The sequence below is a fragment of the Squalius cephalus genome, assembly GCF_949319135.1.
Source record: "Squalius cephalus genome assembly, chromosome: 17".
Taxonomy (NCBI): domain Eukaryota; kingdom Metazoa; phylum Chordata; class Actinopteri; order Cypriniformes; family Leuciscidae; genus Squalius; species Squalius cephalus.
Genome location: NC_137138.1, coordinates 15,068,581 through 15,095,540, shown reverse-complemented (window position 1 = coordinate 15,095,540; position 26,960 = coordinate 15,068,581). Strand labels below are relative to the sequence as shown.

Sequence of the window (26,960 nt, the reverse complement as noted above, 5' to 3'; positions counted from 1 at the left end):
CTGCATTTTACTGCTTTGAACACGGCTCAGAATTTAGAGTCGGAATCATCCATGTTATAATAACTATTTCAAAATGATTACAACATTATTTTCTTTTAAATGCCAATCTATATTGTTCTGTTTATAGTTTTCATTTTATTTATTTTTTTATCATTTTTAATAGAAGAAGAGTTCAGCGTAAGTGAAATGTGTGTTGGACTGGATCATCTCTTCTGTGAGTGGATATCAAATTTAGCTACACTTTCTTCAGGGCCAATGAACAGGCTGATAGAAGTGTTCTAATTATCTTGAAAGTGATTTGGTGATGAGCAGTTACCCTGTTAGTCATTCCATTTACATTTTTCATGGCGTTTCTTTGGGCAGCCAATTAGGAGAGTTGCAAATTAGGTGCATAATAAGCCGCCAATCAAGAAGAATTGTCATTTGCTTAATGGGAAGAAGGATTTTAGTATTGCAAGTCTTTCACCTTGACATATAATTGCTGATCACAACGTGCAAGCATGCCAAACATCACATTTGTGAACTTTCATTGTCAAATACGCTTAGACAGATTGGCCTATCCATATGTGGCTCGGCTCCATTAAGTTTCTTTAGGCTGTGAAATAATTTCAGAATTGTTTTCCACTTGCTAATCATTACAGTGTTTGTGCTAAAGCGGGGCGTGGGGTTGTGTGTGTTGGGCAGGCTAAATGTCAAGCTGTCATGCCGATTAACAAAATTTGTATTCTCGTGAATCTGTTGAGCTATGAGCTATAATTGGTGTGAGCGTTTTGGTATGAGTAATTGGCACATGCGTTTTAACAGGTCAAATATTCTTATTATCTCCAACAAAAGTGCATTATAAATATAATTTAATGGACTATTTTGCCCTTTTTATCTTCTAAAGTATGCTCTTTTCTTAAAAATATGTGTTTGTAGATGCAGCCCATGTGTCTCATTTTAAAGGTATCCTCTCTTTTATCACTGCTGGATGACATTTCATTGTGTGAACTCTTGCCTCTGTGACAGTTGCCACAGGACATCTCCGGATAGGTTTAGAGCGTGACCTTGGGGCATAAGTTCTGAATATGGAAATTGCTTTCCTTTTTAGGCCTGGATTAAGTGGCCTTGCACACAGCATTCTATGCCTATTAAGTATTTAATGTCTGTTTAATTAATGCTCTTATTAAATACCTCTGATGAGTTCTGAAACCTCATAATGAATTTTAGATGGTGTCCATGAGCTTCTGCGAAAATAAGCCATTTACTCTAATGTCTGATTATCGTCCATTACATGTTCAGCTGTGGTTAGAGGAACTGACCTGTGAATAAGTTAGGCAAATTCAATGGATTTTGGACTTTGTGTGAAGGATTTAAATGCAGTGGATTTGTTTGGTGCATCACATCTAAGGGCATTTTTTTTACTAGTGGGTGCAGAACACTATAATTAATTTGTGTAAGTGAGGATACCAAAATTACTACCAGGACTACCAGTAACATTTATAAAAAATTTGGGACCAAAAATTATTCAAAACACTTTGACCTGACCATGTTTTGCTCACATATTATGGTAGCCCTGTTTGTGCTTTATAGAGTGAATTTACACCTTTGCCATTAATATGTTTATAAGCAACTGAAAAAAGCACAAATGTCAGGGCATGACAGAACATCTCAAGGGCCCCAAAAACAGCCCAGACCCCAGAGGGTTAAGTGTTTTTTTTTTTTTTTAAATTACTAATGCAACCTTTTTACACCATAGACTGAACAATTGGTACCTAATTGTGTACCTAGATTTTGCCCAAAAAAGCACATCCATCCATCATAAAATATATCCATATGTCTCCAGTCCGTTAATAAAGGCCATCTGAAGTGAAGCAATGTGTTTTTGTAAGAAAAATAATCATACCGGTATTTATATCTTTATAAACTATAATCACTGGCTTCCGGTAACGGCCGGACGCGAGTCGATTTCCAGTGGAAGTATGGAATTTTTTTTGTATATATAGAAAAAATGTATGCATATGTAAATATATATATATATATATATATATATATATGTGTATATATATATGTGTGTGTGTGTGTGTGTGTGTGTGTGTGTGTGTGTGTGTGTGTGTGTGTGTATAAACACACTTTTATGTTAGTTAGATGCTATTAATCAATTTGACAGCACATAAACAGTATGTATATATATATATAGAGAGAGAGAGAGAGAGAGAGAGAGATACAGTTGCAATCAAAATTATTCAACCCCCATTGCAAATCAGGTTTATTGGCAAAATTGTATCCAGTTCCTTGTTTGTAAAGGGCGATGTTATCTTCTCTTAACTTTTTGGTCCATTCTTTTGACTTAGCCATATTTCTAACATTCAGTAAAATATGACACTCAATAAACCTAGCCAGTTCAGATATTTCATGTGTTCTAGCTCAAGCACAACTGGTGCAACTAATGAAGCCCTTGATTAATTGCTTCAGGTGTGCTTGAGACAACACCTGTTTTGCAGATTGGAGCTGTTGTGAGGGATTCTATTCAGGGAGTTTAATCATTTTTAGACTGCAGAAGTCATTAAAAGTTGCATTTTCAGTTGAATTTGGGGAAACATTTGTTATGCTGAGCCATTTCAGTTACTTTTGTTTGATTTGTTCATGGGCTTAAATTCTGTTCTGATTTGCAATGGGGGTTGAATAATTTCGATTACAACTGCAGATAGAGATATATAGATGTATACATTTTTTTTGTGACATTGACTAAATATATTAAATTAGGAAAATGCTAAATAGACAAATTTTCACTGGTGGTTTTAGATTTTTGGACTCCACTGTATATGTAATTGATGAATATAGTTTTGTAATATTCTCAGCACCTAAGTTGTAATTGCAATAATACATTTCACGCATACATTTTGATGCCATTTGTTTGGGGGTCAGAAATTGCTTCTCTGCTCAATTTTTAAATGACAAAAGTTGAGAACTGCTCTCTTTTTATCTCTCTCTCCCTCTCTCTCTCTTTCTCTCTCTCTCTCTCTCTCTCACACACACACACACACCACTTCTATTTGACTTACAAAGGACATAATGATAGTGAGCAAATCCTTTTGTCACTGATGAGATAAATATTTATGAGCGGGCGTGGAGGCGATTGAACCGGCTTTCTTTGGACCAGGGGCTTCATTAAACGCCAGGGCAAATCACTGAGGTCATGCGACTGAGTGAGATCCACGTCTGCAGTTCACGGCGTGGGCTCTCTGAAGTGCCCATCAGTGGGCTGCTATGTAGACATGTCAAAAAAAATCTCCACATGCTGGTATCTTCATATCAAAGAGAGCTAGCTGATTACCACCAAATATTTCAAATTGCACTTCCCTCTTTCCCTCTTCAGCATCAAGAGTCCCTTCAATCCCATAGCGGCCTCTTTTCTCTTATTCTTCACTGACAAGTCCGTGTCCGGGGGCCTCAAGAACGTACGATGAATTGCATGAAATGAAGAACACATCTGTTGGTTCTTTGCAGTGTTGGTAAAATGACATTTGGTGGACTGTAAAAAATGAGTCAAATAAATAATGCTGAAAAAAGATTTACTTGATTATAGTAGTTTGTTGTTTCTTATTTACTATTTAAAAGTTCTAACACCTCCAACTTTCAGGAACAAGTTTTTTTTCTTTCATTTTTTTTCTTTATTTTTATTTACAGTATACTTATTTACAGTATAAATTGTAAAGTTGAACAACAAGCACAGCAGGTGAGCAGGATTAATGATTTTTTTATTATTATTATTTAAAAAGGCATACATTGAAGTCATGTTTTTGTGGTTCAGTCCCATTCAGACTGTTCCCAGGATGCACTGGGGCATGAAAATGTACGGTTGCATTCTTTGACCACTTGTTTACATTTATTGATGATTTTGTTGTCAATTTTAGTCTTGTGATGTCAGGATAGTTGATCAGTTTAGTTGATTTTACCCGTGTTGGATTGAGGTATGTGTGTCAGCCTATAATGGTGCATTATAATGTTTTTTTAGTATTATTATTATTAGGGCCAAAGACTTTAGATATACAAAGACTGTGCACTCAAGTTCAGGGAAGAAAGACGTTAAAAATAACTTTAATAGTAAAATAAACAAACAACTAAATGAAAGGAGCATCAGCGGGCAACATGCGACATTTAAGCATAATAAAAAACGCAACAGAAAAATATCCCAGGCTCTCGGGCCCGCCCTGCTTCATACCACAGTAACGTTAATAAAACTTTAATGCATTAGCTCATCCATGAATACGATTTCTGCCTAGTCCTGTCAGATTGCTTTCCAGCTGTGGAGGTAAAGACGACAAATCCCATGATTCCCCGCTCACAGGGTCATCAAGCTACGCTTTTTTGAATAAGCGACCTCTAGCGGCAAAAATTACATACTGTGCCTTTAAAACAAGAAACACTTCTATCTGTGATGAGATGAGAAGCACCAATATTGAAACATTTCATATACTCTTGAAAATAATTTCAAAATAAAGCCTAAATGGTTTTACAGCATGATGTAAAAACTTTTTAAGTCCCACAGATAATGTTTTCTAGTTTAATTTAAACCAAAATTCCTATTAAAAAGGTTCTGGGTGAAAAATGTAAAAGTTAAAGATAGATTTTAAGTAGGCAATATGGCATTCTTAAACTCAGTCAATAAATTTACTAAAACATATGATGCATAATATTTAATCTAAATCTAAAAGTCATGCAAACTGTTGCCTTTGTAAAGTATTACAAACGCCTCTTTTTTTTACAATGTGTGCTGACTTGAGCATACAGCATCTCTGCAAAGTTTTCCAGTCTTTTCCCACTCTGTATTGTAAAGGTTGTGAATTGTTCATGTGGTTTGAGTTGGTGGGAAAAGGCAGGCATTTTTTTTCAAACAGCCTGTGCCGACGGGTTAGCCTGTGTCTAGGTGATATCTGGATGACATTTGTCCTGTCCATCTCTGTGTGATAAGATGATCTGACAGATAACTCCCATGAGCCCCTGGACATATGCTGCTTCATAGCACTCCAACCCTGACAGCAGCATGTTGTTCTGAGTATATCCATCTTCTCCATGGGATGCAGTCTTGCTCAGTTGAACTATTAAAAATGCATGAGGAGTTGAATGTGAAGTGACATCTCAATACTGCAACCACCACTGCTGATCAAAACTTTTTTTATTCTTTACACACACACTTGCAGTGATTCTAATGGATTCATGATGTCCAACAACAACAACGCTTAAAAACTCTGATGTGTGAAAAGTTCACTTGTAAACCTACACTACCATAATGATGATACACACATTGTAATGTTCCTCATAGGGTTCCTCATTGTAATGTTCCTCACTTTCTGAAGAAGGACGGAGAGCTTGAAAACAGCGTCAGTCTGTGATAAGAGTCATAATGTGCGTCAATCAGAGCAGAGAGCCTATAGCAGCCATCAGCTCAAGCACCAATCACGACATTCACAACATCCCTATATCTTCAATGTTCATGCATCACATGCTTCACTATAAGATACACTGGGGTCCAAAGGTCTGATACCACAAGTGAAAACGCTTCTATTTAAGCATTTTTCTGATTACAAGTCCAATTAAATTTCCAGTATAACATTTTACACTTTTAAAAATAAAGGTTCCAAAAGGGGGGTTTCACAGCGATGCCATAGATGAACCATTTTTGGTTCTTAAAGAACCTTTCAGTGAACTTTTTTTTTTTTTTTTAAAGAGCTATGTTTTTCTTAGTGTGAATAACTTTTTTAATAATCTGAAGAACAGTTGTCCACTATAAAGAAGCTTTTGTGCAATTGAACTGTTCCATGGATGTTAAAGCTTCTTCATTGAACCATCAAATGCCAATAAAGAACCTTTATTATTTCACGTATGTCTATTTTATTGTCTTAGTATGTTCCACTTTTCAGGGCTCCATATCAAACAATTAAATGTGCGATAATTTAAAATCCAGTTGAAAAGTTGTGCGATCTCGTTAGACCATGTACCAGTGTTATCTGCAGGCATCAATAAACAGCACGAGTCACGATGTCCAATTCGCACAAAATGACTCTTGTGAACAGGTTCCTTTTTATGTCAGTCGAAAATATTCACAAATTAGCAACGTTCATTCAACCTCACAATGAGTGAATCAACGCACAACTGAATTCCCTCACTGTTATGTCCGTTTCAAAATCTATATTAGAATTACATCAGTCTATTAACCGATTGATTGTTTATATGACAAACACTGATTTGATGTATAAAGTAATAATAGTATTTGAGTTAGGATCACCTGAATGTATGAAATGTTCATGGTCATTGTGACAAATTTGCTTATTACTGACCTAGAAATATTTTTTATTTCATAATGTTTCTTTGTTTTAACTGTTTTCAAATTCTAAAACTTTGTTTATTTACAGGTTTATTTATTTTCAACTTACAAGCTGTGAAACACAAGTGACCATTAAATGTTCCTCTTTTTGTTTGTCTATTACAAGCTTTATTTATCTGAAAGATTGGATTCTGTGTCAAGAGCTACCAGGCATCTTCTCCACAGCCATTTAGACAAACAACTCAATCTTGTTTCACTTTCATAGCAGGAAAAGACAATTATTCTTCTGGGCAACATCTAAATGGTTTCACACAAGGACCTGTTTTTGTCCCCTAAATACCTCTTGTGGCTAAATGAAAATTTTCAGGTTATATAATGTGAAGAGACAAGATTAGATTGAGCACACTGTCATAGATGTATTGAAATAAAACAGATTTATCTGTGGAAGGAAGCCAGTTCTGCTAATGGATAAAAAATCTCTTTCATATCTCCGAATGGACTTTATTTCTCCCAATTGCAAGTTTTTAGACTCTGCTGAGACATCTCGGTGTGAGACTGACATGCACTTACTGAGTCCTGCAGCACCTAACTCTGGTAACCCGCAGTGGCCTCTGAGAGCTTTCTTTTGTATTATTGTTGGGTTCACGCTAACCCACCTGTCCATTGGGGAACACACATGAGTGATTGTAAACTGGCTTTAATCTGTCTCGCAGTGCTGTGCCTGAGGAGGACTGCAGGTGGCTGAGACCACAGCGGAGCCAATGCCATCAGCACAGTGCTTCCTAATACACAAAGCCTTTAGAGCTGCACCACATCCTCAGTCGAACTGTGCATTTTTCAATAGCTGAATTGCATAAGAGTCCTTTGATTAACTTTGATTTTCTGTATGGTCTGTGCCTTCAAATTTCTGTACACAAACAAATATTGATTTTCATCAGAGATGTCTCTCACAAGACTTTTCATCCGCACATGAAAAGAAAAGCGGGCAAGGGATAATTAAAATATCATTGATTAATCTATTTTTTTAATAGGATTTTTTCATTTATGATTTCTTGAATAATACATTTGCCTGTGAGTTGAAAGGAAATGCTTTGAGAAAAAAGTCTCTTATGCTCACCTTCATTTATTCAATCAAAAATACAGTAAAAACAGTAATGTTGTGAAATATTATTACAATTTAAAATAGCTGTTTTCTGTTTTTTTCAATGTAATTCATTCCTGAAAGCTGGATTTTCAGCATCATTCACGTGTCACATGATCCTTCAGAAATCATTCTAATATGCTGATTTGTTGCATGAGAAGAAACATTTCTCATTATTATCAATGCTGAAAGCAGTTGTGCTGCTTTAAAGGGTTAGTTCACACAAAAATGAAAAACTTGTCATCACCCTCATGTCGACCCAAACCCGAAAGACTAACTAACCATTTAATAGTCTAAGTTCAAAACAACATTTATTTGAAATAGATTTTTTTTTACATGTTATATGTCAAATCAAAAGATTTTTAATTTCTTAATTTCATGACCCCTTTAACTTTTAGATCTGACACATTTGAACCTCATTGTTTTTATTCGACTTTAAAATTATACTTGAGTTGAAGTCACAAAACAGCACTGTAAAGCTGTCAACAACCTTTAATGTGTTTTACATGTATATGTGACTCGATTTTACAATGGCTCGGGCAAGAGCAAGGTTTTTTGATTTTTTTTTTATAAGTCTTTCCTCTCACATGAGAATTCCTCTGCTATACAGACCAACATCCTTTGCCTGTTTCCTGTAACCATAGAGATAATGAATCCAGCCAATCCCCAGTCAGGCCTACGTGGAATGTTTTCCTGAACTCTCTTTGAATTTCCTTCCATGACACATGCTCTCTCTAGCATTTTCAGAGCGCAACTCTCAGTCATTAAACTTGTCAGGAATACTTCTATGGAATGCTGTAAAAAAGTAAGTTTTTAATCCATTTAAACTTTCATTTCTGCACAAATATTTAATTTCCACAGTGTTATAAGTTATGCAAACGTCAGAAGACTGAATGATTACACTGTGTTGCAAAGTCTGTAGATATAACAGTAACAGCTCAACTGCCTCACAAATGGTTTCAATATTGGCTCAGCCTCATCAGCTCTCAAGTGTGCAAGACTCATTGAAGCCTTTGATTAAATTCTATATTAGACCTGAGATCTCCACAGGATGGCCAGCTCTCTAGACTGATCTCAGCAGGTTAACCACGTATATATTTCAGTCAGTCACACCAAGGTTCATTCTGTTCCTTTGCTGTTTTAATTGAGCACCAGGAGTCGCCGCCAAGCCCTGATCCAATTCCTGGGAGTTCTCCAGAACAGATGTTCAGCAGCGGTCGACTGCATTCGCCACTGCCCAGACACTTCTCAAAGGTGTGGTTGAGAAACGTATGTGTCTGGAGTGACGGGAGCTATGCCCACTGAAAGTACCGACAGAAACCCGACTGTTTTGGCTGATGTCCCTCTCAGGAAGCCATCTTCTGTGAATCAATCCGGCGTGGTCTGTGGGAACTCGACTCTGCCCCGTGTTTGCTGGGACTTTGAGCTCGGTTTGGCTGTGCTGTGGGTGGTCTTGGCTGGACTTTTGATCTTGGCATTATTGTATTGGGTGCTCCTGCTGCGCCACAGGCTCCGCGTCGCTCAGGCCGGGAACGCTCTGGAATACTTCGGTTTCTACCACATGGCTCAGTATGATCTAAAAGAGCCCAGTCTGCCTGTAGTGACCCCCTCTCTTCCCTCCCCACCTCCACCTGTTCTCCACCTCACTCCTCCACCTCCACCGCCAGTGTTGTACGTGCCTCCCCCCATCATCCACACCACCCCACCCAGCCCTCACCCATCATGTGGAGCCGGCTCGGATGCAGAGGTGTACTCGCGGATCGGAGTCCTGCGACCCTCCAGACTCTCCAGTGTGAGTCAGACACAGGTGATCCTGTTTGAACACTCTGCTCTTTGACAATGCTTTCAAGTACAAGCACAGCTGTTTTCACTTTGTGTGCTTATTTTTGGGCTGTTCAGACAATCACCCAGTTTCTAAGTACATTTTTGTTTGAATTTACATTGGGCAATTTTTTGAATCATTTTTTGTATCATTATTTAAATGTTTTAATGCATTTAAATGCTTTCAAATCCTACGTTAGGAAATGTAACAGGAAAATAGGTTTGTTTTGAAACAAACAAAGCCTGTTTGTCTTTTTCCTGAATCTGCCTTTGTAATTTCCTTTAAAGGGTGGGATTTCCTGAGGAGACTTTCCATTGCTTTGTTTCTCTCTGTCCTCTTCGGATTTCAGAGTTCCTTCTCTCTCACTGTCTAAGTAAATGTCAAATAAATAAGTATGAAAATAATGATGTATTATAAAAACAAATTATAAAGTAAATATAAATAAATATATACTACTATTCAAAAGTTAGGGGTTGGTAAAATGTCTCTGCTGCTCACCAATTGCCTCACAAATGCTGCATTTATTTGATCATAAATACTGTAAACTGTGATATTATTATAATTTAAAATAGATGTTTTATTTATTATTATATATATATATAAGAAGATGTTTCAGCATTATTACTCCAGTCTTCAGTGTCACATGATATGAAATCATTCAAATTTGCTGAATTAAAAACAGCTGCTTAATATTTATCTGGAAACCATGATATTCCTTTTCATATTTCTATTCATCAAATGGTGGGGGGGGGGGGGGGGGGGGTATCATGGTAAAATATCAAAAGAACAGCTTTTTTTTAATAGAAATGTCTTTACTGTCACTTTTGATCAATTTAATGCATCCTTCATTACTGAATAAAATTATTAATTTCTATTAAAAAAAACTACTTACCCCATACTTTTGATGGTAGTGTATACATTTTGAAAATAAATATATGTATATAAATTGAATTTTATTTTTTACATTTTATATTAGGCCTATACATAATTATTTGTATATAGTGTAAAACTGTGGACTGAGTGAATACTTGCCTCTGAGTGGCAGTTGTGTGAATTACAGAACCTTTGTTTCTATCTAGAATGCATATCTCATTCATGTACATACATTCTAAGGCCACAGAGTGTCTCTGAATAATTGATAACTCTATACCACTTCCCTTTCTGATAATGTATAATTTAGCATTTTCAAATAGCTGCATGAGGAATATGATAATTGTGGAGCAAAAGTTCACAACCTTTTTAATGAACTGAAAACTTGCCATGGATTTTATATTTTACTCAGAACTTTAATATAACTTGTCTAAATCACATTTTCCATAACATTTGATGTATTCAAATCAATGATTGTAACAAAAACATTGTATTCGGCTACTATTGATGCTCAAAGCACTTTGTGGTCAGATGTATGAGCTTTATTCTCCCAGTTTAATCGCTGTAGGTCTGCCTGTGTATATGATGAAATAAAGCTGTCTTTTTGATTTTATATATACATTGAGATATATATAATATATCCCTATAGTTTGGATGTTTGCTGAAATAAAGCTAATATTTTTCAAAACTGAGAATTTTTTATGGATGATATCACATTAAGGAGTCTGTCAAATTAATGTTGTTCTGAATTGTGACTTTGAATTGTGAAGTAATTCTTCTATTTAGGAAACAAGCAAGAACCAGTACCTTGCAAATATTTGATGCGCCTGACTGCGTGTGTGTCTTTGATGTGAGTGTCTTTTACGCCAGGCTGCATGTTTGTCCTGTAGAACATGCCACATTGATAACAGGAGACAAGAGAATGAAATGAACAATATATTTTGTAGTAGTGAAAATATAGTGCATTATCAGAGCCATAGCCATGTAGTAAATGCTCCAGATGCAAAAACGTGACTTTGATTCTAGTGTCGTCCCACTTTCCCTCGCCTTCATTTCCTGTCTTCTCTCAACCGTCTCTTTCATTAAAAATGGCAAAAAGCCCAAAACTAAAATGACAAAGAACAATGAATCACAATTTTGTGGAATACTGCTAGTCAAAAAAAACTGCTAGTGTTTTCTTTTCCATATAGTGGGCACTTGTTCTTCTGTGCTGATTTTGAATGAAGTGGTTTGGAAATATTAGCTTTCACATGTCCTTTAAGTTGAATACTAGCACCTGCCACCTTTGGGAAAGCTTTCATTGACACACACTCAAGCTACTTGTGAACCACAGAAATATTGTTTTGGGTTTTTTTATATTGTTTTATTTTTTTTTATTTTTTTACAAGTGTTATTGTGCAAACCACCCAAAAAGGAAGTTTGTTTGTATCTTGCCCACTGTGAAGAACGGCCACTTGAGAATCAAGTGTTCAGCCGGCTGGATTACATTGGACTTTCCAGAATCTCTTCTTTTGACGTTGCATCTGCCTCTGATTATTCTTGGTTGAAAGATTGAGAAATATTATGAATTTACGGATCTCACTGAAAGCCTGTTTATGAATTTTCTCAGCCTGATCTCATGAAAATACGTCTCTATTGCACGCATTGTGTTTATCGTGCAATTTATACGCGAAAATGAGTTTTTACGTGCATATGATACGCAGTTTTCGCGTGCATTTGATACGCACTTTATTGCGTGTTATACACACGCACCCCACACACGACTAATCCTACCCATGCGTATAATATGCACGTACCCTACCACTACTAAACCTACCCATGCATATCATATGCACGTAAAAACTCATTTTGGCGAATAAATTGCACGATAAACACAATACGTTTTTCTCCATTTATAGTTCCTAGTTCCTGACATTTAATTTGACTGCATGATGTCAATATACCAAATTATTAAGATACAAGCATGTGCTTAATCTTGAGCCCACCATATTTATTATACTTTTATATACCTTGGCTCAACAGTATTGCTACCATCAACATTCATTGGATACGGACTTCAACTTTGGCCTTTTCCTCACACAAAACTAATGAATGGGTTGACATGATTTGGAATAGCATTGTGGAAAAACTGATTTCCTAAAGACTTTTTTTTATCACTTGCAGAGCTCGACAGACCCAGTAATGGCTAAAAAAGTTTATTTGTAATCCAATTTCAAACCGTTTTTACTATATATTTGCTATAGTTAAGCTCTCAAGCTGTTCTGCCAGAGCTCTAACTCAAAATAGACAATCACGGACCTCAACAGTGTTTGTTGAGTGATCAGCAATGTTTCTCTGCAGGGTTCTGGAGGTTTCTCATTGGTAATAAATAGCTGTGGATCCTCAGGTCGCTAAATCATGCCAGCTGTGGGTGTGCACGTGGGCTCTGTCTATTGTCCTAGGCCTTTGATCAGATAATTGCACCTCAGAACCAGAGTTTGAGACATCTGAGTGTCGCTATGGTGACCAGCACCCCTGTGTCTGCTCTGTTGAGTGGCTTTTAGTGATTCAAACTGGATGGCAGGGTTGTTAGCAACTTTTGAGACTACGATTCTACTGCAATCCTCCAAAAAAATAAATAAAACAAATGATCCGGTAGATTGGCTGCTTTAATGAGAAACAAATGATTTTAAGTATAAGTTTAAAAAAAGTTGCACCTTTTTTCATATTTACAGCACTTATGGAACAAACTGACAATTTTGTTTCCACAAGAATGAATTAGTTGACATAAAAAGCGCCTGCTGGAGACCTGATAATATAATTCATTGGCACAAATTTCACTGGCACATTCCTGATCGTGTAAAAGCCTTGAGATTTCTGTCATCATAGAAGTAAAAAGAGATATGTGCGGTGGAGCATCTTGTTGTGAAAACATTCTTTTATGAAGGGAATTGTTAAGAGGATCTTTTGGCCTCTCTATTGCTCCTTTGTATCCATTGTTCCACTCAAGGTTTACACTCTGTTCCACAGGTGATGAAGGCGCAAGTCAAGATTAATGGGTTTTAAAGTGCCTGGCAAAGAGGAAAAGTAAAAAGACGCATTTAAATGATGGACTGAGAGTGACACATCAATAACTATATACCTGTCTCTAGAGAGAGAGAAACCATTCATGTTTATGTAGCAAATACAGATAATGCACTTTGAGTAAGTGTCAGCATGAGACACCTCCTGCAGTTAGCTTGTTGAAATCCTTGATCTGTGAAATAATAAATGCTGTCATGTGGCAGACAGACACAATGGAAAAAAACAGGTTTATTCTTTTATATACAGATATGCACTTCTCTCCATCCAAGAAATGAACACGTTAATATCTTCAAGTCAAATGTTAAAAGCAAGGTTTTGTTTGTTTTATTTGTTCTATTCCTGATTTAATTTGTCAGGCATTGTTAGAATATAATATTCCTTTTTTTTATTCAATTCAATTATTTTGAGCATTGCACAATGTCATGTATTATCATGTGATCTCATTCACAAACAAGAAGCCAATATTTATGATTTTTGGTCTATGCTATTATTTACATTCAAAAAACAAGGACAAAACCACGTAGGACTTTTTTATTTTCACATCATGGACATGAAATAAACATTTTCAGTACACATTATGTAACCTGATATCATAATTATAGCATATGATATATAAAATCAATCAGAGTAAATAATTTATATTTAAGCTCGTACTAAAAAGAAAGTTTTCAGGGCTGTTAAAATACACCATTCTTTTTCTGAGCAATCAATACTGGTTAAACGCGTGTTTCTGACAGTTACAACTGAAAATGCAGTCTGTTTATGGTCTGCAAAAATGGCATTTAATGATTTTCTTGAACGCGCTCTGAAAGTCTTTATTAAAATAAGCGTAAATTATGGGATTCAAAAGGGAGTTGGAATACCCGAGCCAATCAATAACATCTTTGAGCCACAAAGGCATATGACAAGATGGACAAAAAGGCATCACGAGCGCTTTAATGAAGAATGGGAGCCAACACAGAATGAAAGTGCCCATTATAATGCCCAGAGTCTTCACTGTCTTGCGCTCGCGCGCCATGGCGAGCTTCCTCTTCGCCTCGGTGTTCTTCTCGTGTTTGTTCTCAAGCAGAGGGACAGAGTTTGGCGTGTTGGGCAACGGCAAGTTGTTTTTGGAATTGCTGTGAACCTCGATGATCTCCAGAGAATCGCCGTCCTCCGCGTGCTTAATCGCGCCGTTTACGCACGCGGCGGGCTTGGGTTCGACTGCGCTTTTCCAGTTTTTGCCCAACTCTCCGTTCGTTCGCTTAAAAAGCGCAGGCGACACAGTCAAACATTTCACCCTCTTTTTCTCAGGTTTTCGAACGGTTTTGCGAATGCGAAATCTTGCCGCTTTGAATATGCGTCCATACAAGACCAGCATGAGAATCAGAGGGATGTAAAATGCGCAAAAGGTGGAATAAATAGTGTACCACGGGTCGTGGCTGATCATGCAAGCTTCAGGATTGGCCATGTCTTCTGCTTTACTCTTGGGCTGAGATTTCATGATCAGCATGGGTGGAATTGAAATCGAAAAGCCGACAAACCAGGTAACGGTTATTAAAAGGGCTGCACGCTTTAATGTCCTTTTCTTCATGTAGTCTATAGGGTCGGTGATCGCCCAGTATCTATCCAAAGCTATAGCGCACAGGTGCAGAATGGAAGATGTGCAACATAAAATGTCTAAAGAAATAAAAATATCACAAGTTACCTGTCCAAGTGTCCACTTGTCTAAAACTTGATAAAGAGCCGCCATGGGCAACACAAGCACCGACACCATGAGATCCGTCACGGCAAGTGATCCGATCAGGTAGTTTGCAACATTTTGCAGGGATCTTTCCAAAGCAATAGCCGCCACGACACACGCGTTTCCAAATATGGAACATAGAATGAGCGCGCCGATCAGCAAAGACGCGGAGATCTGATAACTCAGAGGAACCTTCACAGGTAAAGTCACATTGTCGATTTGGTGATCGAAACCACTGTCGTTCTGAAATGATAAGGACGTGGCGTTGTATTCTTCCATGTCGTGTAGAGCATAAAACTCGCAAAAGCTTCAGAAGACAGCACTACTCCATTCAGAGGAGCTCGTACACTTGAAGGCGATGCCAACCATCAACATTATTACTGACGACTTGTGACGACGCGGCTCCATTTATATCAGCAGCAGTGGTCCACAGACGCGTCAGTTACCTACGCAGACCGTGTCGGGTGGGCTCTCTCCACATCGCAACAACATGCACTTTTCCAGAATTTCTTCCAGTGAGATCAAACCATCCTCATCATAGGCCTACCTGATTTGTAAAAAAAAAAACTACTGAAGCGAGTAATATTCCAACAGGTGATGACTTGACAAAACTTGTCAGAACGCTGTTCGTTTCCCTAAAACTTTAAAGGATTAAAGTAGAACTTTTTTCTTCTGTAGCTTGTGTTTTCGACACCCGCAGAGCTGAAAATTGTATTGCTGCTGCTGCCATCTGCTGTAGCTCGTCTGCTGCTGAGAAAACTGAACATTTTGGCCCAAACATCTCTCATTCCTCCATCCCTCATGTATAGAGTAATTAGCCTATCCCCACGCGCTAATGGTTCCAGGAACAGGTTGCTGTCGTTATTAATCACTTTATTATCCTATGTAGGCTATTTACACATCAGATAGCATACCACCAAACTTTAGATTGTGTTTAACACGTCTTTAAAATAGTTCAAAACACTTTCGATCTCATTTTCTATGTTGTTTAAACAAGTTTCCTCTGCATTATTTGTGCATATAGCATTAGCCTACCGGTCAAAAGTTTGGAAACAACCTACTATTATTAATGTTTTTGAAAGAAGTCTTGACTCTTATGCTCATCAAGCCTGCATTTATTTAATAAAAATACATAAAAAACAGTAATATTGTGAAAAATGATCATAACTTAAAACTGTTTTCTATTTGAATATACTTTAAAATATGTTTTATTTATGTGATGGTAATGCTGAATTTTCAGAGTCATCACTCCAGTCTTCAGTGTCACATGATCTTTCAGAAATCATTCTGATATGCTGATTTTTTATCAATGTTGGAAACAGTTAGTGCTGCTTTAGCCTACTTTTTTTTTTTTTAGAACCTGTGATAGGCCTACTTTTTTTCCGGATTCTTTGATGAATAAAAAGTATTAAAGACATTAAGTGATAGTATCCTAAATATTTATATTGTTAGAAAAGATTTCAACTTTGAATAAATGTTCTTTTTAACTTTTCATTCATCAATGAATCCTTAAAAAAAGTATCACAGTTTCCCAAAAATATTAAGCAGCACAACTGTTATTATAATAACTGTATCAAGGATTATGTGACACTGAAAACTGGAGTAATGATGATTCAGCTTTGCATCACAGAAATAAATTATATTTAAGGTGAGACATACAGGCAAAAACAGTGTTTTTTTCATGCATCTGTCAATTTTGAGATTTTGGGCTTTTCTTTAAGTGTTTTTAGACTAGTGGACAGAAAACATCCAAAATACACTTGTATCTTTTAGAGCACTTTATCTATTTGTGTCTTCAATTACAGTATATGTCTTTAAAGGCTGTTTTCTCAAATGAGTTTTTCCTCCTACATTGAGCCAGAAATCTCCACTTCAATAACACTTACACCAAACTTTACAGTTTTATTCATATCTATAATCTGAACGTTTTTTCAGAGGGGTATCATTTTCCTGATTTTATACATTTTATTATAAAAAAATGGTGAAAATGTATTTATTTTTGGCTGTTGACAGTATTTTCTGATTTGTGGAGTGATAAATAGAGATATCCAAAATGATTTTTTTAACCTGACTTCAAATGATCAGATTTTTTTGCTCTATACATTTATGCAAATTAGTGCATATTTAATTAGATATTTGCATTTCTAAACAACGTTTCAGAAAACTTGTAATACAAAAAATGTTTGCAATTATTAATGCAATTATTAATCAACTGGTAAAGTATGGTGATATTTATCAGTTATTTTCTTTACCATATTCACCTGGGGTGTCTCGCCTTAGTATTTTAAAATAGAAAATCATTATTTTAAATTGTAATAACCTCACAATATTACGGGTTTTTTTTCCCCCTATATTTTTGATCAAATAAATGCAGGTTTGATGAGCATAAGAGACTTTTTTTCAAAAACATTAAAAATAGTAATGTTTCCAAACTTTTGACCGGTACTGTGAATTTGGTCTAGGTTTGGAGATCTTGAATGATTTAATAAATAAGCGAATGACTTTATGAATGAGAACTCATTTAATTATATTGTGTATGAACCATAGACTGTAAAAAGTATGAACGTACAATAACAGGCCCGTGTCTTTATCCGAGACGGTTTTGTCCCTCTGCGGCTTCCGTAGTGAAGGCAGCTGTACTCCGAGCAGTACAGAGCCAGTCTGTTGTTTTTAGCCTTTTAGCCAAACATCTTGAGGAACTCTTCAGAAATTCCGTCGAAGAAAATGGCTACGTCTTTCGTGGTATGTCATGTTTTTGTACGTACGTGAACCAAATGTTTAAATTAGTCAAACAGAAAGTATTTGCACAATAATGACTACAAAACACCGGCTAGGACAGGAACTATCACTGTTTATTGAGAAAACTACACTGTTTACGTCTGTACAAACTGGACGTAAAATTAAGTGTGAGGTTAATTACTAAATGCAGCACATATTATTTATGTTGTACGAATTTTGGTGTTGTTTCTGGCAACGAGATTGTATTTGCCTGTTTTATGGTCAAGCAAAAGTTTTCTAATATGTAGAAAAAGGCATATTATAAAGCCATACAGTGATGACAACCAAGGATATTACATTACAACAATCAACTCTTTATGCATGTATTGTGTTGTGTGCGGTCCTCATCTAAGGATTTGTAGAGGTATAAACATTTTTTTTTTCCACTGCACATTTCAAACAGTATGAAGAACAGGATAAGTCAAGGACACTAGAAGATCCAACAAACCTTCGCTGCAGAAAGTGCCGTAGATGTCTAATAGACTCAACCAGTCTCCTCAAGGTGGGTAAATTATGATCTAAAACTATCTATTTTTTTTAAAGGAGGTACATGTAAAATATCTCAATTTGGGAATGGTTAAAGATCTTCATTTATGTAAAAATCATTGATTACATTTTTTTGAAGTGACATTTATATATAGTTAAATATAAGTGATATTTATTGTTGTTACAGGTGGTAACATCAAGAGAGGCTGCAGCCACATGCAATGTGTGGCATTTAAATGTTGAATCTTTGCCAGATTGGATTTTGTCAAGTGTTGGTCAGGTAGAGAATTTGCATGTATTTGTTTTTAACTTATGCAATTTGGACTATTGACAATCACCTGGAAAAGGAATGATCTATTCTGATAAAATGTACCCTTCTCACAGGTCAATTGGACTGTCGGGAAATTAAACTGCCAGTACTGTGGAGCTCGCTTAGGAGGCTTTAATTTTGTAAATTGTTCCAAATGCACCTGTGGACATGAAACAACTGTGCATCTCAGTAAAAGTCGTGTTGATCAGGATCTAAAACCTCTAGTTCTTTTAACAAGACCAGGAAGGACTAGAGAACATACTAGAAGGAGGAACATTGAGGTGGAGTCTCTCCCTCAGACAATGAGCTTAGCTCCCTCTCCTTCCTCAACCCTCAGCTTCTCCTGTCCTGTATCTCATGTAGGCTCTGCTGAAACTCAACTTGAGGTTGGGTCAAGTGAAGAGCCACAAATTCTTGAGAATGTTGAGAGAGGCACAGATGTTCCTTTACCTCCTGAATTGTCACTACAGCTGTATGATTATCGGGAGAGTTTAGAGGAACAGCATATGGGTTCTGCTTCCCAGAGTAGAACTTCTCTGGACAGAGCAGATGATCCAGAGGGCGTCAGACTGATGGAAGAGCCATTCAGAAACATCTTACCCAATGTAGAGACAAAGCTTAACAAGAGAGAAAAAAACCGCCTGAAAAGCCTAAGAAGGAAGCAGAGGAAGAAGGAACGCTGGATTCAGAGACAGCAGGAGGCAAAAGATCTGGTGAGATGTTTTAAAGTCATGGCGAGTGCCAAAGTCTGACTTGCTTTGTTCCTATTTGTGAATTTAATAACTATCTAGCAAGGCTGGGCAATATTCAGAGTTTAAGAATTGGCTTTATTAAATTCATTTAAATCAATATGGCTCCCCCGACAGGTGTTGTATTGAAATTATTTTATTGCATTCAAAGAAATTCAATATATAGTCAAGTCAAGTCATCTTCATTTATATAGCGCTTTTAACAATGTAGATTGTTTCAAAGCAGCTTTACAGAGATAAGCGTATAATTTAAGGTAACAGAGATTGTTTTGGCTTTATAGCGGTTCTTTAATAAAGTTATTTTCCAGCTAAAGTTAGTTTTGATTGATTTGCTTCCGTCGCACAGATCATTTGTTATTAAATTAGAGGCCGCTAAGACGACACCATTCTCTCTACACAGACATTATAGTCATACAAATATTTCATTGTCCAAAACAAGTTTTGTGACAAAACATAAATAATTAATTTATTTGTTCCCTGATATACATTTCTTCTCAAATGATTAGGCATGTTTCTCTGAAAACAGACATAACTATTATTCTTTTTTGAAAGAAGACATTTTTAGCATACAGAACTAAACATAACATATATAAACCACAATTTTATGGGTAATTAACTGAAAATGTGTTATTAAAAATGACACAGATGGTATACGTTTTGTTCCATTTTAAAGGCCCATTTACACCAAGAACGATAAATGTAAAATAACTTTAATTATAACTACATTAGCATCCACACCAATGCCCAATAATGTTCTGTTTATTATAAGCTAATGCTGCAGTTATGTTGTCTGCTTTTTTAAACTCTCGAGATCTTTCAGTCAGGTGGATTCCAATTGGAAAAACGTCCTGAAAGTGATTCCAATTATAGTTAACTGTGACGTTATCATTATAATGTGTTGTGGACTTCCCTATTCTCATTCTCATTAAAACTTTATAGTTCTATTTGCATTTATGCATTTGTCAGATGTGTTTATCCAAAGTGCAAACATTGCATTTAATGTATACATTTCATCAGTTCATGCATTCCTTGGAAATCAAACCCATGACCTTGGCATTGCTAGCACCATGCTCTACTGTATGAGCTACAGTAACATCTCATAGTTATGGTCCTTGGTGTGAGCAGTCCTTTAATCCACTTAATTTTTTTTTGTTCTTGTAACATTTGAATCACAAGTATGCATCCTGTTTGCTTCCTTTATTCTGAATTGTACACAGCTCTAGTTTGTTTAATGTATGATAAGTGTCAGATAAGCAAGAAATGAATGTGGGCTATTGAACGAGGAGCTGTGTTGTACTGACGAGTTCTGGCAAAATGTCAATAATACATCCGTGGATCAAGACGGGCATAAATCCACATAATAGGCTGCTGCAAGAATCCTGAGGATCTTAATAAGCCATTCACAGCTGCACATGGCTCTTGCAGCAGGTGTCATTTTATTGGAGAATTTTTCTTCTTTTGATAACCGGTGGGTCACATCTTTTACACAGAGAATGAATTGAATGTCTGTTTTTTTATTATAAACATAATTCATCTGTTCTTCAGTGATGTTTCATTTGTGTCTTCTTGTGTTACTTCTACCTATCAGGCTATAAAGTGGGACCTAACAGGCAGCGATGATGAAGAGAGAGAGGGATACACATGTGCCGTGTGTTTAGACGTATATTACAGCCCCTACAAGTGCCATCCTTGCAGTCATGTGTTCTGTGAGCCCTGTTTGAGAACTCTGGCCAAGAATCGGCCAAGCAATACCCCGTGTCCCCTCTGTAGGACCCTTATATCCCATGTTCTCTTTCAGGAAGGTGCGTGGAACAGATAAAGTCCATTTTCTCTCTCAGTGCATCTAAACTTTATCTAACCACCTAATACTTTTTGTTTGTTTGTTTCAGAGCTTAATCAAACTACAAAGTCGTGCTTCCCAAAAGTATATCGCTCAAGACATGAGACCTTTCAGAAAATCAATTATTCGAAATGGCCCCTGCCCAACTGTCCAAAGCGTTTTCGCATCTTTTGGGGTTGGTTATATGTCATTTGCATAAGCATCTCTTCAAGACCCAAGGATTTTAAATGACAGTTGCCACTTATTTCCTTTGTCTTTGTTATTTCAGGGTTTCCGAGACACGGAGGCCCTGCCAGTCGCTGGCAGTTTCCCCACAGAGCATTTGGCCTGGATGCGTTGGATCTGGGAGACATGTGGGGTTGGCCGTTTGACATTGACTTTGTGATCATCTCTATCTACTCTCTGCACTGGTTGATGGCGTTCATCATCTTATGTGGCCTCTGCTACTTCCTCCTCATCTAATGAATGGAGGATTAGATCTCACTTTGCTGTTGCTGGACAAATGAATGTTGACAGTGGACATCTCATCAAGTGCCTCATACTTTTATTTCAATGTAGCTACAAAATTGATGAAAAATGATTAAGGTGTTTTTCTTACTGTGTGCTTATTTATAGCTTAGGTCTTTCAGGGTTTGTGCAATTCATAGATATCACGTTTAGCTGTTGCCTAATATCATCTGCCTACTTGACCTGTAAACAGTATTATAATGCATTAGAAAACAAAAAAAGCAATAATTCAGGGAGGGCATAATGCTTAGTCTCTTTGTACAGTTTTATAAGTTACCTTTATTTATGTTGCTATTAGTTAGAGCCATTTAGTTGCTTGTCTAAAGCGAGAACCCAGGTTTCTTCCACTAAAAAAATGTTGTACAATATATTTAATTGCTTCTTTTACACAGTAAAAGGTTTGAGAACATTAGTTGTTGTGTCAATTCAATCTATGGGAATGAGATTATAATTTAATTTGGCAATGGTTTAGAATGACAGCACATTCCTGTATCTCAAAGCAAAGTTTGGGAATGTATTTTTTTGTTTCTCTTCATTCCTAAGGGAGAACAACATGCTTTTCCCCATTTTGGAACCAACTCATAACATTGTAGAAACATTCATTCTTTTTTTTTCTTTACCATAAACTCCGTTTCCAGAAAGTTACAGGGAAGTTTTTGTGTTACAACAGGTAGAGTGTTTTCTGTCCATTAATTAATAATTCCATTAATTTAATTATTATTAATTATTATTAACATTTCAAGATGTTTTTTGCAACGACATAAGAATTTACCTACATAACGTTTTCTAATATCCGTCTAGTTTTTTAACCAAATACTAACGTCCCCAGAACGTTTCAGATAGTTTTTTGATGGACAGTCGTTCTTTTGACAACAATGAATATAAATAAGCAAAGATTCCGTATGTTTGAGACGGCGCTTACAAATAAAATCGTGAATATCTCCTTTCCCTCATCGAAGCCCGCAGCTGTGTGGAGTTAAGCCGCTGTCGGCCCTCCACAGAGGTGAAGGTGACTCGCCTGTTGGTGCGGAGATGCAGAGGAAGCGTCGCGGACGCTCGCTCGCCTTTGTCACATCACTCTAATCATCGACGGCAGAGAAACAACAACCCTCATTCAAGGATCGACCTCACCCTTGAATCGAGGACAGGCTGATTAAACACATTTTCTCAGTGAGGTGCTTTTATTCGTGGATGCGTATGCATGTGTTCTGCACCGAACGGGCGAAAGAACCGCCCCAGATCCGCAACCAACATTTTTCAAATCGGCAAGTCTTCGATGAGGGATCCGGAGCGCCGGGAGAGCACTGAGAGCTCGCGGAGAGCTCAGCGGGCGATGGATGACTGTAGAACGGTGAGCGTACGGTAGAACAACCGCTGTCACTTTTGCGGGTGCTATTTTTGGATAGGCTTTATTTGTGTCTACACATTAAAATTATTGTCAATTATATGCAATTTAACAGGCTATTTACCAGTAGGCTACGAATAATTACAGTATGTAGCCCATACTATATTTACTAAAGCCTGTACGGATGTAATGTATTGAAACATGAATAATTATTGGGTCTCTGTGAATTGATTATAAGATGATTGGTTTTATAATGTTTATCACTCGCCGTTTGTGTTTTCATATTGCACCATTATTTAGAATTCACATCCTCACAATCCCATGTGTTGCTATGTGGCATATAGATAATGCAGCTAAACTCGTGTTTATACCCTGCTGGTAAATCCAGTTTAAGCTGCTAGCTGTGCTTTGGATTCTTTCTAGTCAAAAATGATCAACCAGCTACCATGTTTCAAATGCCAGGTTGACATCTTAAAATGGTCCAAGATGGTCTACCAACCAAACCAGCTATGTTCCAAAACACAGCCGGCTGCTTAATCAGAGTTTTCCAGAAGGAATATACATATTCACTTTCTAAAAATAGACTGAGAAGGATTTGTCTCCATTTTTAGACCGTTCAGGAGTTCAACACTCTTGTGGCCCTCCATCGTGAGCAGGTCATCTCCATAGGGGAGAATACAGTCGACTGTCCTTCTTTAAGGGCACAGATGCACAGGACTCGAATTAAAGGATGCGCCGTAGCCCAGGCTGCCTATCAAAACCTCGTTGCAATCTATGGGTAAGCATTTATGTTAGAATAGCTATGTAGTTTTGAAGATGTGGCTGTAGGATGTCATGAAGCTCAGCTGATATGGATTCTGTTTTTCACTCTATGCTTGTCTTAGGCCAGAGGATGGTGAAATCCACCCAGAAATATGCAGGTTGTTCATCCAGCTTCAGTGCTGCCTGGAGATGTACATTACAGAGATGCTCAAGTCTATGTGTCTGTTGGGTGTTCTGCAGCTCCATAGGAAAGGTGTTGTGTCAATGACAGCCAGCAGAGGACAGCAGATTCTTTACATTAGCAGACATGAGTACATAAAGCTAATATACTGCATGACGAAATACAGTCTGAAGATGGCGGGGATGGCACAATAAATACATAGAACAGCTTCTTTGACAATTCATCTGTTTTTTCTATTAGCAAAACAAAGTATAACTATCTTGCGCTGTTTTGTTTCACTCACTTTAGGAAATGATGTGTGTCCTGAAGCAAATATGGACTACAGGGTAGACGAAAGCTCTGATGTGCCGATGCTGGAAGATCGTTCATCATCACCTGTAGATTTTCCACAGGAATCTTGGGTCGTGTGCACAGACATTGAGAACATAGAGAGGTAGGAAAAACTTGGGAATGACAGAATGAAATCATTTTTCCTATTCATTTTCTCCATTGGGATTTCAAACAATTTTTCAGTAAGGAGTTGTAAGCAATGAAGCAAACCAACCAGATCGGATATGAATCACATGACAAACTTTGATTTTAAGCAAAAAGTATTTGAAAATCTGAGAAAAAGACAAAGGTGCAAGACTGTAAACCTATGAAGGGAATGAGCTATAATCCCAATATGTACTCAAATAAGAAAAAGAATAATGATCCAATTTAAAACTACTGATTTATTAATTTAAGGTGAAATAACAATATTTAAAAAATCACTTAAAATGTGTAGCACATATATATATATATATATATATATATATTTATATATATACAGTACATACACTGTTCAAAGGTTTAGGGTCAGTAAGATTTTTTTTTTTTTTTTACTTTTATTCATTGAGGATGCATTAAATGGAAAAAAAAGTTTTACAGGCATTAATAATGTAATAATGAAACAGGTTTCACCAAAATATTAAGCAGCATATTGTTTTCAATATTGATAGTAAGAAGAAATGTTTCTTTTGCAGCACCAAGTCAGCATATTCAGCTTTGCCATCACAAGAATAAATTTGTGACCCCAAACTTTTAAATAGTAGTGTATATAAAATGCTTGTCAACCAATTTGTGGTATTATTGGTGTAAAATGGGGTTAAAGCGAAAAAGAGGTCTTTAAATACTGTACTAAATATCCATTTGACTGTGATAGTTAATGTCCTGTGTTGTGAAATTTCTTCCAGTGATATGCGAGAAATGAGAAACCTTCTAAGCAAACTCAGGGAGACAATGCCTTTGCCGCTGAAAAATCAAGGTGAGCCAACAGATTTATTCTAGTACTGTAATGGATTCTTTATACCCTCTAATCTCAAATAGCTAGAAATGTATTTATGTATTTATTTTCCTGCGTGTAGATGACAGCAGTCTGCTAAATCTGACTCCTTATCCACTGGTGAGGCAGAGGAAGAGGCGATTCTCCGGGCTTTGTTGCCTTGTGTCTGGCTAAACCTTCAATACTCTCAAGTCTTCTTTTCTGATCATTGGTCAATTAGTGCTTCACTCGTCTCCTTCGTGTCTCTGGAACTGTTTCGCTGATGTAACTTGTCCCTGGACAGTGTCAAAACTACTTAATCACTTGTTGGAGGACAGAATTCCCTTGACTCAAAACCCTGCCTGTTGAGTTCATAAGCAAAATCAATTGTCAATTTTTAGTTACCGAAAGGTTCATTCTTTGTCATGTGTTGTGAAACCATATGATTGTATAAAAAAAGTAAGTGAAAGAAGTATAGGATTGGTGTTTTTCATCTACTTGCTTTTTCTTATTTTATATAAATTTAGCCACTGTGCAATGCTTTTAATTTAGTCTTCCATAAAGGGATAATGTTGTAAAAAATTATATCAGTCATTGTAAGGGCACAAGAATGCTCTGCACTAAAGCCATTGCTATTTCATTCTAAGCTTGAAACAAATATAACACAGTAAAAAATCACAATGTACATAATACATATAATTGTAAATAAAACATTGTATTTATTATAAATGATTTTAATGATTTATTTTTCATTTATCAATTAAAGACATCAGGTTTGTGTGAATGCATATCCCAGTTTTATGAGAATTTGCATTATGATTTTTTCTCTTTATGTCAGGTGTATAAAGTATTCATAGTTACAGCTCTTATAAGCTATACATCATTTTATAATGATAATAAAGTTTTTTTTACTGTAATTGTTTGTTTTATTGTAGCCTTCAGTAATTCACATCCAGTTTTTTGGCTTTAAAATGAAACCTTTTAAAGTCCCCTTGTAGTCAATAATTGTATTCCTTAAAACTCATGTTTGATCACCAAAATGGCATATTTAAACGTTTTTTTCCCCCATGCTTTAAAATAGCTTGAATGTAACTACATCCTTGCTTAATTTAGTAAATGCGGATCAATGAAAATGCTAATTAGACCCGCCTCCACTCACGCCAGCTCACAGATTCACTCAGCCAGCTTACTAAGGTAAACACTGCTGCACAATGGTATCGCTATTACAACAGCAGACACATAACGTTAATTAATATGATAGCCTTTTGCTTGACTATGTTTTCAAACTAACAGCTAATAATGTGTTGCTAATGTTACACAAACCATGTTCCCGTTCGCCATCTCAGTCAGGAAGCTGCCCGGCCTCTAACAATCATCAGAAACGCTTTGAACAACTCAGAACGTCAGTGGAGAAAGGCATAGTTCATCATAACATCGTAATATACATCATACACCCACTATATTGCTATATTTACACTATTTTTCATATCAACAAAAACTGGGAGACCCCAGTTCCAGGGTACCCCAAAATACCAGGATAACCTGGAATCTCTCGAGACTCCCCTGCTAGTTCGCTGTTAATGATATGCTAAAGCCTGGCTGGCACGTTGACGTGATTGGTTACAAGGTAGTTTGTGACGTCAGAAACACCAGCGATTTCAAACCGCGTTTTTGAGACTGTCTTTGGTTCACGCAGTTTAAAAGAGAATCAGTAGCAAATGGTGTGTCTTAAAACATATTAAAAACCCCACATAGACAACATTAAAAACTTGATTTTCACCACAGGTCTTTAAG

At 36.7% G+C, this 26,960-nt stretch overlaps 4 protein-coding genes across 5 annotated transcripts; 3 read left to right on the top strand and 1 right to left on the bottom strand.

Moving 5' to 3' along the window:
* Window positions 1-8,190: 8,190 nt before the first annotated feature.
* On the top strand, window positions 8,191-9,871 carry LOC307174544 (uncharacterized protein). 2 transcript variants are annotated; one of them, XM_079898423.1, is made up of 2 exons: window positions 8,191-8,253; window positions 8,604-9,871. In XM_079898423.1, the coding sequence occupies exon 2, from the start codon at window positions 8,743-8,745 to the stop codon at window positions 9,283-9,285; it is 543 nt and encodes a 180-aa protein (XP_079754549.1). In that variant the 5' UTR covers window positions 8,191-8,253; window positions 8,604-8,742; the 3' UTR covers window positions 9,286-9,871. The 2 variants fall into 2 exon arrangements, with proteins under 2 accessions (XP_079754549.1, XP_079754550.1); XM_079898424.1 differs by having other exon boundaries at window positions 8,598-9,871.
* A 3,728-nt stretch (window positions 9,872-13,599) lies between these two features.
* Window positions 13,600-15,407, bottom strand: htr1ab (5-hydroxytryptamine (serotonin) receptor 1A b). The gene has a single exon (XM_079847256.1). The coding sequence runs from the start codon at window positions 15,203-15,205 to the stop codon at window positions 13,964-13,966; it is 1,242 nt and encodes a 413-aa protein (XP_079703382.1). The 5' UTR covers window positions 15,206-15,407; the 3' UTR covers window positions 13,600-13,963.
* Window positions 15,408-17,538: 2,131 nt separating this feature from the next.
* On the top strand, window positions 17,539-22,007 carry rnf180b (ring finger protein 180b). The gene is made up of 7 exons (XM_079847255.1): window positions 17,539-17,668; window positions 18,108-18,206; window positions 18,378-18,470; window positions 18,575-19,213; window positions 20,838-21,051; window positions 21,139-21,264; window positions 21,358-22,007. Exons 1-7 carry the CDS (start codon window positions 17,651-17,653, stop codon window positions 21,549-21,551), a joined length of 1,383 nt encoding a protein of 460 aa, XP_079703381.1. The 5' UTR covers window positions 17,539-17,650; the 3' UTR covers window positions 21,552-22,007.
* Window positions 22,008-22,612: 605 nt separating this feature from the next.
* Window positions 22,613-26,081, top strand: rgs7bpb (regulator of G protein signaling 7 binding protein b). Its single transcript, XM_079847911.1, has 6 exons — window positions 22,613-22,947; window positions 23,553-23,719; window positions 23,826-23,956; window positions 24,173-24,317; window positions 25,099-25,169; window positions 25,270-26,081. Exons 1-6 carry the CDS (start codon window positions 22,798-22,800, stop codon window positions 25,359-25,361), a joined length of 756 nt encoding a protein of 251 aa, XP_079704037.1. The 5' UTR covers window positions 22,613-22,797; the 3' UTR covers window positions 25,362-26,081.
* Window positions 26,082-26,960: the final 879 nt, after the last annotated feature.

Excerpts from the sequence above, each read along its gene's own strand:
- htr1ab (XM_079847256.1), bottom strand. The coding sequence starts at position 15,205 with ATGGAAGAATACAACGCCACGTCCTTATCATTTCAGAACGACAGTGGT.
- rnf180b (XM_079847255.1), top strand. Across the intron at positions 18,471-18,574 it reads TTTTGTCAAGTGTTGGTCAG|GTCAATTGGACTGTCGGGAA; the intron begins GTAGAGAATTTG and ends CCCTTCTCACAG. Across the intron at positions 21,052-21,138 it reads CCATGTTCTCTTTCAGGAAG|AGCTTAATCAAACTACAAAG; the intron begins GTGCGTGGAACA and ends TGTTTGTTTCAG.
- rgs7bpb (XM_079847911.1), top strand. The coding sequence starts at position 22,798 with ATGTGTTCTGCACCGAACGGGCGAAAGAACCGCCCCAGATCCGCAACC. Across the intron at positions 24,318-25,098 it reads GACATTGAGAACATAGAGAG|TGATATGCGAGAAATGAGAA; the intron begins GTAGGAAAAACT and ends AATTTCTTCCAG. Across the intron at positions 25,170-25,269 it reads TTTGCCGCTGAAAAATCAAG|ATGACAGCAGTCTGCTAAAT; the intron begins GTGAGCCAACAG and ends TCCTGCGTGTAG.
- LOC307174544 (XM_079898423.1), top strand. The coding sequence starts at position 8,743 with ATGCCCACTGAAAGTACCGACAGAAACCCGACTGTTTTGGCTGATGTC.